The following is a 15,423-nucleotide window of genomic DNA, read 5'->3' on the forward strand; positions in this document are numbered from 1 at the left end:
TTTATTTTTTGTTTATTTATATGTAGTGCTGAGAATTGAACCCAGCCTCACACATGCTAGGCAAGTGTTCTACCACTGAGCTACAACCCCAGCCCCCTCCCTTTCCTCTTAATGGAGAATAGCAGTAGTATAACAAGTTTACTAAGTGCCAGGCATAGTGCGAAGCACTTTATGTGTATTATGTCACATAATTCTGATATTATGCTTATTTTACAGAGGAAAAGAAATCTTAGACTAAATATCATGATAATTAAGTGGCAGAGCCTGGTATGCACTGATGTCTAGGTTCAATAATTACAATATTACACATAGTATATATATTTTATAATGTTAATACATTTCGCTTTAACAGCATTTCATACTTTCTAAAAAAGTACATTTAAGTATTTCCTCAATTCATTTTTCAATGCTTTTAAGAAGAAAGTATTTCTGTGTTATAGATTGAATGATTTGCCTGAGGTTATTATATTGTAAATAATAAATCAGGAATTAGATAAATAATACATGTATTTGATTCCAAGTTCGGTGTACCTCTCACTAAAACAAAATTCAATTTAGTTTATCAAATGAGTTTCATACTCATTTTGATACTCAACCCAACCACATTGAGTTGATCTTAGCAATAAGAGAGAAAGAAGTTTTTACTCAAGGATTTATTTTAATTTTTCATTTTATTTTTTGGCAGTATTGGGGGTAGAACTCAGGGGGAATTCTTTCTCTGAGCTATAGCCCTACCCTTTTCTATTTTTTTTTTTTTTTTGAGACAGGGTCTTGATAAATTGTCAATGTTGGCTTCAAACCTACAATTCTCCTGCCCTAGCCTTCTGAGTCTCTGGGATTACAGGTTGTGTACCACTGCATCTAGCACTACAGGCACATATTTGATATTTGTTTGATAGGCCAAGAGCCTCAAACTAAGCACACTTTTTTATGTGACACAGGGTTCTTACATTACTTTGATATCAGAAAAATAGCTATTAATTAAATAGGCAAGTTTCTCTATCTCTTCATTGTTGACATGTTGGGCCAGATAACTTTTTTTGTGTGGAATTCTGAGAAACTGTGCTGAGAGTTATATTTAGCAGCATCCCTACTCATCAGATATCAGTAGCATCCTGTAGAGAGCTACTGAAAAATATAAAAATAAGTACATTGACAGTAAAAGTGCTATACAAGAATAAATGTATCAATCTAATGATTATTACTGATCATTTTTATTAACAAGAAGTACTTTATGGGCTTTAAGCAGGCAATAGTTTTTGGCATTTTGCATTTCTTGAAATAAGATTTCAATGTGAAATTTAAAAATTCTATACTTACTTTTCGTAACTCATCAGAAATGAGAAATGGATCACAAAAAGAATCTAAACACTTAACAATATGACCATTGTCTCGTACAATATCTTCATCATATAACCGATTAAAAAATGACATTGAAAGCTGTGTGCAAGGAACATTTATAGCTTCAATTTTTTTCACTTCAGTTCCTGGAAAAAATATTTTAAAAAGAGATAGATAAGTTAATTTAATATTTTCAGTTCTAAAATAAATCACAATGCAGAGACCTAAGAAATAACCAAATATGACATTTTGATATACGTTGCATGAAAATGTTTTGGTCAATGATGGCTATATACAATATGGTGGTTCATAAGATTCTAATGGAGCTAAAAAATTCCTACTGCATTGTGATGTTGTAGATGTCTTTAACATCATAGTGCAACGCACAACTCACATTTGTGGTGATGCTGGTGCAAGCAAACCTGCTACACTGCCAGTCATATAATAGAATAACATACAATTATGTACAATACATAATACTTGATAATGTCAATACACAACTACATTCTGGTTTACATATTTACTGTATTATACTTTCTATCATTATTTTAGAGTGTATGCCTTCTATTTATTAAAAAAAGGGTGAACATAAAATGTGCTGTCTTAAGCTAGAAGTAGCTTCATACATCTCATGTTTATTGCATCTCTTGATTATAGCAAGAGGTCACATTGAAAAAATTGACCCATACCATCTAGATTTGTGTAAATACACTTTTATAATGTTCATATTACTAAAGATGAATTTCTCAGAATATATTCCATTGTCTAACAACATATAGCTGTACTTAAAAGACATATTAGTTTGGGGATTTTATTAAATTCTTATTTTGCAGCTTATTTGTTTTTAATTAACCATTCAAACATTGTAACAAAATCTTACCATTTCAGGACTAGAGGAGCTAAATTGGAGAATACTTGAAAACTAAGCACACTTTTTTTTTTTTATGTGACACAGGGTTCTTACATTACTTTTAATATCAGAATTGCCTATAAAAGTGGAGGAACTGCTGAGCATGGTGGCACACACCTGTAATCCTAGAGGCTTGGGATTCTGAGACAGGAGGATCACAAGTTCAAGGCCAGTCTCACACAAAAAAAAAAAAAAAACAACAAAAAAACAAAGAAACTTCTTTATGTGATCTTTGGATTTGCATCATGCTCAATGTTTTATAATCTGTACCACAAAATTCTAGTTAATGGATCTTGAAAACATTTTCTCATTTAAAATTTTCTCCTTTGTGATCTCATTTATAGTGTTTATTACAAAAAAGTTTCCAAGCCAAAATAAATTTCAAAGCAGGTTTAGTTAAATTATCACAAGTTCAGAATTATAGGAATTTGAAAAAATGGCATTTTGTCTATTTTTCTTTTATATAGCTTTAGTTTTTCTCCTTTCTACCTCTTCCCCAATCCCACACGTATTTCCTGAAGGTACTTTCAGGAATGGATTTTCTTTTTTTTTTTTTTTTAAATATTTATTATTTAGTTTTGGGCGGACACATCTTTGTATGTGGTGCTGAGGATCGAACCCAGGCCGCATGCATGCCAGGAGAGCACGCTACCGCTTGAGCCACATCCCCAGGCCCCAGGAATGGATTTTCAATCACTAAAGTTTCCATTAAATTACAGAAAGGCACAGATTAAAATGAATGTTTTTATGATTATATCAAATAATTATTCCCCCTCTCTTTTATGTACACACATACACACACATTTACTCAGATATAAGAGGATGGTATTCATTTGTTCAAAGATTTAAGGAGCTTATAGACCTAGGTGTGGTGGCCCTTGGCGTATCCTCTTCCTGGATACTTTTGCTAAACCTCTGACCTGAAAAGTAGCTTGTGCTTAAGAAGAGTAATTAAAACTGGCAGTTGTTTGCACTTCCTATTTTGGCTGTCCACCTAAAGTCATGCTAGGACCTGTTGCTGTAGGTTATGAACCTTAACTAGGCTAGTGTGGAGACAAGAAGGATGCCTGGAGCCAGGAACTATGTATGTCTCAGTAATTTCGAAAGCTATGATGCCAAGAGAAGCTCCTTTTGTTTCAGAGGCAAAATCCTCTTGGGGTTAGATAAATTTAAAAGAACATAGAGAATGATAAATTAGTTCTGAGTATTGTTGAAAGATTAAAGACAAGAGCAGTATACAGCAGGTCAGTTTCAAAAGATTGGTTGATGGCCACAGGATGAGGGACCTATGACACTGGGACACATGCCATTTTAATAAATCTACCTCAGCTCTGATTTGGGGAGTGGCAGGAAGGTTTGGTTGGTAAGAAATGGTAATTAAATTCAAATCACTTAAACTGAGGCATGAAAATAGCATTTGCTATTGACTGGATTATATGCCTTAAAAATTTACATGTTGCTCCTCAGATACATTAGTATTCAGAACATACAAAGAACTCAAAAATTTTTTTTTTTTAAAGAGTGAGAGAGAGTGAGAAAGAGGGAGAGAGAGAGAGAGAATTTTAATATTTATTTTTTAGTATTTGGCGGACACAACATCTTTGTCTGTATATGATGCTGAGGATCGAACCCGGGCCGCACGCATGCCAGGCGAGCGCGCCACCGCTTGAGCCACATCCCCAGCCCAAGAACTCAAAAAATTTAACACCAAAATCAAATAACCTAAATAATAAATGGGCAAAAAAACTAAACAGACACTTCTCAAAAGAAGAAATATAATGGTCAAAAAATATATGAAAAAATGTTTAACATCTCTAGCAATTAGGGAAATGCAAATTAAAATGACACTGAGATTTCATCTCTAGTCAGAATGACAAATGATAATAAATGTTGGTGAGGCTGTGTGAGGAAAAAGGTACACTCATACAATGTCAGTAGGACTGCAAATTAGTTGCAAGCACTCTGGAAAGCAGTATGATGATTCCTTAAAAAACTAAGAATGGAACCCCCCATATCCCACTTCTCAATGTATAACCAAAAGATCTAAAATCAGCATTATATGGTGACACAGCCAAATCAATGTTTATAGCAGCACAATTCACAATAGTCAAATTATGGGACAAACTTAGGTGCCCTTTGAACAAATATAGAAAATGTGAAAACACATACACACACACACACAAAATGGATAAATATATAAATAAATATATAATAAAGATATATATTCTATTTTTTTTAGATTTTTTTTAATATTTATTTTTTAGTTCTCGGCGGAGACAACATCTTTGTCTGTATGTGGTGCTGAGGATCTAACCCGGGCCTCACGCATGCCAGGAGAGCGCGCTACCGCTTGAGCCATATCCCCAGCCCTGATATATATTCTATACACACACACACACACACACACATATATATACATATACATACATATGCATACATATGGACTCCCTACACTCCACTCCCTACACACAATGGAGTATTACTCAGCCATAAAGAAGGATGACATTATGGCATTTGCTGGTAAATAGACAGAACTAGAGATTATGCTAAGTGAAATAAGCCAGCCCTCAAAGTCAAAGGTTGAATGTTTACTCTGATATGTGGATACTAGTCCAAAATAAGGGGAAGGGGGGATAAAAAAAAAAACAGAAAAAAGATCAATGGAGTAGATGAAGGGGATTGAAGGGGAGGGAGGAAGAAGGATAAGGGAAAAACAGTGGAATTAATCTGACCCAATTTTCCTATGTACATATATGAATATACCACAGTGAATCTCACTATTGTGTATATCCACAAGACACTAATTTAAAAATATATATATAACTAAAGAGTAAAAAGATCAGTAGAGGGAAGGGAACAGGGAGTGAGAGGAGAGGAGAAAGTGAAGCATGGGGTACTAAATTAGAATCAATTATATTCTATGCTTTTATAATTCTGTCAAAATGAATTCAAATGTTATGTATAACACGAATAAAAAAAAGAAGACATTAAAAATAAAAATAATGAATTTGCATTTGGGAAGTAATTAAGGACAGATGATGTCATGGGAGGTCAAGGGGCTTCTAAATATGAATTTATGCAACACAATTCAGTCAAAAGCATTTCACTCTTAGTTACCCAAAGTCATTAATTACTCTTCTCACATGCAAAGTATATTCATTCCATTCCAACAGCTCCCCAGAATTTAATTTACTCAATCATCAATTCTGAAGTCTAAAGTTCAAAGTGTCATCTAAATTGGATATGGGTGAGATTGAGGTATCATTTACCCTGAGGCAAAATTTCTCTCTAGCTATAAACTTGTGAAATCAAACACGTTATGTGCTTCTAAAATACATTGATTGGATGGACATGGGATAGTCACTTCATTTTGGCAGTGGGAGAGGGAGAAATGGGAAATTAAGGAATGGGTGATAGGTGCCAAGCAAGCCCATAATTTAGCAAGGCAAATTCCTTTAGATCTTAAGGCTCAAAAATAATCCTTTTTTTTGCTCTATACTCTGCCTTCTGAACCCACAGATGTGATGGTCTCAACTCTGCCTGGGTGGAGGCAAAGCCCTCAGGCACCAGGTGGCCCAATCCCTAAGGTTTTACTAGGTCAGCTTGGCTCTGCAGGGTGGCATTGAATTTGAGGCTTTGGTTGGAGGCTGTCTGGTCTGTTGAAATGGAGGTGGTAGCCCTAATGATCTCTGAATTGCCTTTGGAATCTTCCCTTTTCTTGAAGACTAGTTCATATTTGCAGTCAAATAGTGAAGTCCTATAGGATCTAAGAGGTTCAACACCCTTCATTCATTTCAGCTTGCTTTTTTTTTGACCCCTTTTGCTCAAACTAGCAGTGTCTTCACTGGTACAATTCCATCTCTATTCCTGGTTTCTGAAATCGCCTCAGGTAAATTTCTGATTTTTTCACTTGCAAGTTCTACCGTCCATAAAGCACTTGAACACAGTTCAGCCAAACTATTTGTCACATTATAACAAAGAGCACCTTTCTTCCAGTTTCCAATATAATGTTCTTCATTTCCTTCAGAGCTGTCACTAGAATTGACTTTAACATTCACATTTCTAGCATGTACTTAAAAATTCTTTGAGCCTCTACCAAGAGGCTTCCCAAGCCACTCTATATTTTTAGTTATTTGTTACGGTAGCGCCATATTTCTTAATGATATATTAATTATATTATAGATTAATATATTAATCTATTCTAGAATCTGGGAAATCCAAGATCAAGGTGCAAATGATTTGGTTCCTGACTTGCAGATGGTTGATTTCACACAGCATAGAGAGCATTCTAGTGTTTTTTTCTTATTATAAGGAACTAATTCCATAAAAAAGGTCCCATACTCATGCCTTCATCTAAACATAAATTCCTCCTAAAGGTCCCATTTCTAAATACCATCAAAATGAGGGTTTAGAGTTTACACATATGAATTTGGAGTAGGGGCATAACTCAATCTATAGCACATGCTAACTTGTTATGCAGTAATTTTATAAAATTTTATCTTCAACATTTATAAGATATGTATCATTATGACCACATAAAATTAAAATGCATTTTTTCCACTAATAGTAGCATTATAAGATGCTAGATGCTTCCTTTTTATTTGATGTCTTAAGTTAATACTTTTCCGGCAGCCCTATAAACATGGAAGTGACAGATGTGAAAGAGTGTAGGGAGTCAAGGTCTTAAATTCAGGAGCCTGGATTTGAATCTCAACTATATCCAGCCAGCATATAAAACTGCACAGATAATTTAGCTTTGGCTCTCACTCATTCATAAATTACAGATGTATAATGATCTCTGTGTTAAAAGAAGTAATGTGTATGCCTTTAGCATCCATTATATGTTATCTAAAAAAAGCAAAGTATGTCTAAACCATGGGACTATGCTGGAGTACAAATGACAGGCAATGTGGGCAGTGCAGCTGGTAATAAAGGAGGGTCCATCATCATTTTCTCTGGAATTGGTTCACCTGCTAGAATAATACCTCTTATTTCAAAACAATTTTTTTTTGCATATAAAGGCCTCCAGAGGAACATTCAAGGGAAGATGTCCAATACACAAGGAAAAGAACAAGAAAAGTTAAAGATTCTGAAAAAAAAAAAAAAAAAAAAAAAAAAAAAAAAAAAAGCTAATGGAAGAGAACTAAAATCTACCAGAATTGCTTCTAAAATGGAATACTACTGTTCTGTCCTATTTTTCAGAGTACTTCTAATTGATCCTGTTAGGCACATGTGGAATTTTAGAATTTATCTTTTTGCAATGCCTTATTAAAAAAATCAGAAAAAGTTGGTGCTGTTTTGTGAAATGTGTACCAATATAGGGAAGGTTGAACACTTAACTTCAGTAAACCTTATTTTTTTCAAATGGATTGACTGAAACTACTGTAATACATGGCTCTGATTATTCCTTTTTGAAAAATTTGAAGCATTAAATATATTTGCTCAGATATTCAGTTCAATTTTGTAAGTAGTCTAAGGATCATTCGTACCAGTTTTCTGCTCTATAAATTTTGCAGTAGTCTTTAGCCAAAGCAATAAAGTTTGACCTGCTAAGTCTAATATCATGAACAATTTGTAATCTTCTTCTTAAAATAATACTTTAAGAAAAATTACTTTTGTGTGACCACTATTAGAATTCCATGAAAATACAGTTGTAGGATAGTTTACCAAAAGTCCCCCATGCCCAAACAAAATAACTAATTTAAAATCAATTTGCATATTGAGTACAATCACATTGCCAGATTCTCCTAAATGTAATGATGCTTTTACTTGTTCTAGTGTTGAAACCTAAAACTTAAATTTAAAATATAGTATTCAAAGTAAGCCAAATTTAGAAAGTCAAGGATTGGATGTTTTCTCTCATATTGGATGCTAGAGAGGAAAAGGGGAAAGAAAGGTGGGGATGGGGATCTCATAAAAACTGAAGGGAGATTGATGGAGTAGAAGAAAGGGAACGGGGCAAGAAAGGAGGGAAGGGAAAAGGGAAATATTGGGGAATAACATTGGCAAAATTATACTCTTATATTGTGTGCATGTACAAATATGTAATAATAAATCCTACCATTATGTGCAACTACAATGCACCAATAAAATATGAAAAAAATAAATTTAAATGATTAAAAAAACGAAATAGAACAGATTTTAAATGTCTTTGTCACAAAGAGATAAGTATTTGAGGTGATGGATATGCTAATTACCTTGATTTGATCATCATATATTGAAACATCATGATTTATCCTACAAATATGTATAATTGTGTCAATTAAAAATAAAAAAACTTGTGCTGGGTTTGCAGCTCAGTAATAGAACAATGAATATCACACATGAGGCACTGTGTTCACTCCTCAGCACCACATATAAATAAAATAAAGGTATTGTGTCTACTCACAACTAAAAAAGTATTTAAAAATTAAAAATAAAAATAAAAGTCTTCTAAAAACATAAAAATCAAGAAAATATAGTGTTCATGTTTTGCTTCTAAAACAGTCTTTAATTAACACTGATTTCATTCTTGACCTATTTAAGAGATTTAAATGAGTGTTGTTAAGTAATTAAACATTTGGTAACTTTCTTTAAAAATTCCTACCTGGGGACTGGGGTTGTGGCTTAGTGGTAGAGTGCTTGCCTAGCATGCGTGAGGCACTGGGTTCAATTCTCAGCACCACATAAAAATAAAGGTAAACGACATATATATATATATATATATTTAAAATATATTCATGTATTTAAAAAAATACCTAGCTGTATTTCAATGTATTATGACAATATTATTTATATAAATTTATTTTGAGATTTTAAGACACTTCTCCACAACTTAATATATTATTTTAAAAAAATATTCTATGGTAGCTGATTCCTCTTCAGAAATCCATGCCCCCATCAGAATGTAAATTTTTGCCTAAGCATCCTCTTATTAATCTTTCCTGATCCTTTCCCTCTGGGTAGAATTGACCACTCCTCACCTCATGCTCCCATTTTTATGGTAGAACATATAATACATTATTACACACACCACACACACTGTCTCTCTCTCTGTCTCTCTCTCACTCACACACACACACACACACACACACACACACACATACACACACGCACACACACACACTTCAACAAATTCCTTGAATACAGGTTTTCTTTTATCCACTTTATGCTCCCTGCATCTAGCAGGTACATAGGAGGTGCACAATAAATACTTTTAAAAAATACATACTTTTAAAAATCAATAAAAAGAAAAATTACTCTTAGGTTCTGAACCAGGACAATATCAGCAGACTACTGGGAGAGATGCAGAGCAGGCCTGGTACGACTGGTCAAACTTAACTTTTTTTTTTTTTTCCTGAACCAGGGTTTGAACCCACGGGTGCTTTACTACTGAGCTATATCCCAACACTATTTATTTTTCACTTTGCGACAAGGTCTTGCTAAGTTGCTTAGAACCTCACTAAGTTGCTGAGGCTGGCTTTGAACCTGAGATCCTCCTGCCTCAGCCTCACAAATTGCTGGGATTACAGAAATGCATTACTGAATCCACTACTTGTAATCCTCCTGTCTCAGCCTCCCAGGTAGCTGGGATTACAGGGGTGCATCACCACACCTGGCTCAAAATTTGTATTTTAATAATGAAAATTTTGGGGGCAAAATTTTGTTATAATAGCAAAATAGTCACCTGGAAAGATGAAATTTTATTTACCTAATGTAATCCACTGTCCAGAAGAATCTGAAAGTAACTGCAAATTTGGAATAACATTTGGGTCTTTGAAAAAAGCCTAAAATACAAGTTGGAGAAGAACATGTTAGATATTTTATTATAAATAATAATAAAATCAACTTCTATAAAATCTAAACTAGGAAGGACCCTTTCATATTGGTAAAGAAGTTTTATTACATTCAAATTGGAACAGCGTAAACAGCAATGTGTCTCTAAGTACAGATAAATTGGGGAATTAATGGAAAATGATTTATAGTAAAAATTAGGAGAGTATATATTATCTGAAAACTTTATTTTCCTCCTATCTTATTTTCTGAATTAATCTCCTTAATAACCATTAATACACTGGATCTAAATCTAAAACTAACCACCCACCAATCTAAGTCTATCCAAGGGAGCACATAGCAAAGTGACAGGTTTGACTTGCTATAAACAAATTTTGTATCTGACAAAAGGCAACGTAATGGGCTGGAGATTTAGCTCAGTAGTAGAGCACTTGCCTAGCATGGGTAAGGCCCTGAGTTCAATCCCCAGAACCATAAATAAATAAATAAATAAATAAAATTTAAAAGGCAACATAGTAGTCAATAAAGAATTTTATTATTAAGTACTAGCAGCTGACTCTGGCTGAAAGGTAGAAGACAAATGAAAAGCATCTCAGGCAATCTACAAAACTTCAGGCTTCAGTTTTCACATTTGGAATGATATAAAATCACATGAAGAATTGCTCTGATGAGGAAACTGTCACCTTTGTTGCAGCAGCCCCATAAAGCACTAGAGAAAGCTATTACCACTTCTATTTCCTAACTCTGCTTGGTGTGTTTATAAATCAAGTGTATTTATATCAGCCATAGACACTATTACTACTTGTTTCTAACAAAGCCACTGCTGTGATGCCTCTGCCACCATTTTTGTCAGTGAAATGGATTCTGTGTGCATCTTAAGTTGTTCATTTCAAAATCACAGTCTTGAAATGATCACTCTGGTTGGCTTGCTTAATGTTCATCTCCCCTACCCTCCTTCCCTGTGTTGGAGATTGAACTCAAGGTTTCACACATGCCAATTACTCATTCTATCGCTTATGTAACTAGCCCTAGGTCTTGTGTTCTAAATGTAAGGGAGAAGATACTTGCAATTTTGGGGGGGAGGAGGGCAGGGGAGAGTTCCACTTGGACTTCCAAAAAGCAAAGGATAGAAATTACCCCCAAATCACAAGGGTGTTCAAAAGTGCTGGGCAGCCAGAAAATATATCAGTGATGAGCAATTTAATCAAAGAAAAACAATAGACTGAGAGAAAATATTTCCAACAAATATGATAACAAAGAGGGGGAGCTAATTCTCAATATTTTTTTAAAAGCTCAAAATTTGTAAGAAAAACTGACAACCTGATTTAAAAGCTGTTCAAAGAATAAAAACAGGTGTGTAAAAAATGCAAATAGCCAATAATTATGAAAAGATGCTCAACTTCAAGAGCAATGAAAGAAATGAAATCAGAAATCACATGATAACATGTTAACCCCACTACATTGCCCCCCCCCCAAAAAAAAAGAATGGAAAGGTTTTTTTTTTTTTTTTCCCCTTTGTTTTGTTTTTTCAGTGCTGGGCATTGAACCCTGGGCCCTGTGCATGCTAGGCAAGTTCTCACCCTCTGAGTCATATCCCTAAGTCCTGAGACTGGTAACTTTTGGCAAGATTAGTAGAAAATATGCATTCTTACAAGCTGCTGTAAGTGTAAATCTTTACAACCTTTTGGGAAAGTAATGTTATTATCTTGAATACTAAAAACGTGAGTTAATTATGATCCTGCAAACTCTACTTTTGGGTTTTGAAACCACTAGCAGGCATATTTATGTATAAATCTTCTTTTTTGTAGAATTGTTTGTGGGGTCAAAATCTGGAAACCACTTCAATGTCCATCAATAGAAGCATGGTTGAATAAAATATACCAGACAGAATTCAGCTACTAGAAAAAAAGCACTAAAACAAATTGTAAGCTTCCTAAGTAGTGGAACTTGCTTTTCTTATTCATTGCTATATCTGTAGTGCTTAGAATGGCCTGACATAAAGTAGTTACTCAATAAATTTTTCCTAAATGGGTATTATGACTTTGAGGGAAAAAATCATAAATATTTAAAATCATAAATATTTAAAAGGTAGTTAAGAGTAATGTGTATGATACTCTACACATCTATATGCACATAAAGAAAAATATGGAAGAATATGGAAGAATATATACAAACCTTTTAGATGAAGTGGTTATAGATTTGTGGAAGAAGATGGTTAAGGGGGTGGAAGGTAATTTTAGATTGGGATAGAGAAATATCATTTTTTCCTATGAATTGTTCTTTATTGTTTAAATTATTACAATAAAAATTGTTACAATAAATATTTTCCTGTTTTTAATATCCCCTTCAAGCAACCATTTTCCCTAAATCGCTTACTGAAGAAGCAATCTGTCTTACTTCTTTATCAACCACTCATTCCTCTTATCTTGCTCCTCATTTCCTTCATTTAACTAAAATATTCTTTACTTCCTAATTCTAAAATTCAATAGACATAATATGCCTGCCCTCATGGAGTTTATAGAAAAAAAAAGTAAGATAGTAATGTGCTGTGAGTATTATTACAAAGGAATGTAAGCTATCCATGCTTGCAAAGGAGTGCTATCCATGTACATAATAGGTAGTCCTAATCTAATGGTGTTGGAAGGAAAGGTTGGTGAAAAAAATAATTAGGTTTAGAACTAAAAGGTGAGTAGGAGTTAGCTGGGCAAGAGGTATTCTGGTAAATGTTTAACAACTGACCTCCCTTCCTCTCCCTAAAGCCCTGATTTGTAACATTCACCAGTTTTCATTGTGTATTTCAAGCTGCCAGCAGTTTAACAATCAGCAAAGATTATTGAAAATTTAGCAATCTAGCTCTCCTGAACTGGTTCCAGCATGCTACTAGAAAGACTAGGTGAGGAAAATGTCAAGTTTAAAGGCTCTAAAATAAGAAAGGATGGGACATTCCAATGGAGGAAAACAAAGAGGTTTAGGGTAACCATAATAGGAGCTGCAATGGTCAGATGAGGGTAGGAGTTAAACTGGACCTTGTAGTCAAGTGAAGAATTTTAATCTTGACCTAAAAACTATCTAAATCTTGGTCAGAATTTTGATCTAAAGGCAGTGGGAAGACACAAGAAAATTTGTTATCGGAGAACAGAGTGATTAAATCATATTTTTAAAAGTTCATTCTAGTTTCAGTTTGGACAATGAATTGAAGGGCTATAAAGAGACTATTCAGGAGTGAGATTCTGTTGGCAGAAGCATTGATGTTCATAGCAGTCAAGGTGCTAACTAGTGGGAAATGGATGGATTTGTTATTTAGGGGGAAGGAGTTGGGGGGAGAGAAATCAAAGGTGATTCTTGAGATTATTTTGTGAAATAATTAGAATGAATGTCATGCCATCAGAAAGACAATGATGAGAAGCCAGGCGCTGTGTTGCAGACCTGTAATTTCCTACTTGGGAGGCTGAGGCAGAAAGATCACAAGTTTGAGGCCAGCCTGGGGAATTTAGGGAGAACCTATCTAAAAATAATAAAAAGGGTATTGGTATAGTTCAGGGGTAGAGTGCTGGTCTAGCATGTGTGGGGACCTGGGTTTAATCTCCAGTACCATTAGGGAGAAAGTTGGGGCAGGGGTTGGAGGATAGAGAAGGAGAGGGGGAGAGGGAAAGGGAAAGGGAAAAGGAGAAAATAAAGAGAATCAGGTGTGAGAGGTGTGAATTATTTATGTCTACATGAAGGTAAGCAAGAGGAAGTTTCTATTCTCATGGAATTTAGATTCTATTGGTGGGAAGTAAAGAGTAAATACATTAAAAAAAAAAAAAAAAAAAAAAAGAGGCCTGCACACCTATAATCCCAGCAACCCAAGAGGTTGAGGCAGGAGGACCGCAAGTTCAAGGCCAGCAACTTAGTAAGATCCTACTCAAAATAAAAAAAATAAAAATAAAAAGGTCTGGGGATATAGCTCAGTGGTAAAGCACCCCTGGGTTCAATCCTTAGTACCTTTTTTTTTAATTTTAAAAAAAGAAGGTGTTATATTTGCCTGATTTATTTTTTTTTAAATCCTTAAAATTATTCCTTAAAAATTCTATCCTTATTGCTTTTTGAAGACTTTCAAATTGAAAGTATTTGTGCAACTATTTTAATTTACATAATAGTACATTTTGCAGAGGACACATGGCTGAAATTAACTTCAATTAACATTGGTTTTGGAGGAGCATTTAAAAAAAATTTTTTTTTATAGTTCTGGGATTTGAACTCAGGGCCTCACACATGCTAGGCAAGAACTCTACTACTGAGCTACATCCCCCGCCCTTAATATTGATTTTTGAATACCTTATAGGCCTTCTGAAAGAACTATTTTAAAAGAGAAAAATCTAATTCAGATTCAGTCATTATTCTTGGGAGTTATTAACTTCAGATCACATTTTAGATGTCATAAATTGAATTAGACCAACTGCTCTGCAACAAGTTAACCTACAGCCAATGTAAATAAATTTTTATAAAGTCCCCTTAAATAAAGCAGTGCAAGTTGTATTACTGAAATTATAATTATACATCTAAAATGGTTTTTAAAAAATATTGTTCTTATATGAGTAAATTTTTGATTTGTTACAGAATTTCCAATGAGGCATTGGAAAGGATTTTCTGTGTCACAACTTTCAAAGATCTGATGAGATCTGGAAAAATATTAGATGATTCATAAATGAGTAAAAATAAAGATATTTAATAAAGGAATAAAGAAATTAATAACAAAGATATCAATGTCAAATATGCATTTTAAATAAATTTGTTTCATAATGTAATGTAAGATATTGACTATATTACCTATCTGGCTGGTTTCTAATTCAATATCAATCCTCTCTTCCTTAAATAATTCTGATTTTTATTGGGGATAGCTATGTATTCATTTAAATCTATTTCTTTGCCTCCCTGGGATTTGGTCATATACTTAAGTTCTGGTCATGAGATGAAAGCACAAGGATTGTGCAGTCATTTTGGAAAGCTCTGCAAATTAAAAGCCTTCTTTGCCAGTTGCTGTGCAAAATTCCCCTCATAATATCTAGTACGATAGTGAGGATGCCAATATTATATGTTGAGGCTATAGCTCGCGTGACGCCAAATTAGACATTGTACTCAACTACCTAGAATACTGCCACTTGGGTGCACCTCTTGTTGAGCATGCCTAACACTAAACTTAAGTTTCCTTATTTAATCTATATTTCCTATGATTTAATAGCATCAATCAGCTTCTCCAGCCAACCAAGACCAAAACATGGAATTGATTCATCCTGTATGTCCCTCTTTCCCTTATTCTCAAGAACTTATTAGTCCTTTAACATTTCTCCTGAACAGCTCTCCTCACCATTCAAATGTTAGTCTTAATTCAGGACATTACCATACATTGTTTTAGAGGA

The 15,423-nt window shown here is 34.1% G+C and overlaps 1 protein-coding gene across 4 annotated transcripts in view; it reads right to left on the reverse strand.

Moving 5' to 3' along the window:
* The window catches only part of Cfap300 (cilia and flagella associated protein 300), a 31,556-nt gene that overhangs the window by 11,922 nt on the left and 4,211 nt on the right, over positions 1-15,423 (reverse strand). For all 4 annotated transcript variants that reach the window (XM_076843839.2, XM_076843837.2, XM_076843838.1 and 1 more), the window contains exons 3-4: positions 9,942-10,017; positions 1,321-1,487 (exon numbers count right to left, since the gene is read on the reverse strand). In XM_076843839.2, coding sequence (XP_076699954.1) covers positions 1,321-1,487; positions 9,942-10,017 — 243 coding nt within the window. The remainder of the gene's footprint in view (positions 1-1,320; positions 1,488-9,941; positions 10,018-15,423) is intronic.

Source organism: Callospermophilus lateralis, chromosome 2 (genome assembly GCF_048772815.1).
Source record: "Callospermophilus lateralis isolate mCalLat2 chromosome 2, mCalLat2.hap1, whole genome shotgun sequence".
NCBI classification, from domain to species: Eukaryota; Metazoa; Chordata; class Mammalia; order Rodentia; family Sciuridae; genus Callospermophilus; species Callospermophilus lateralis.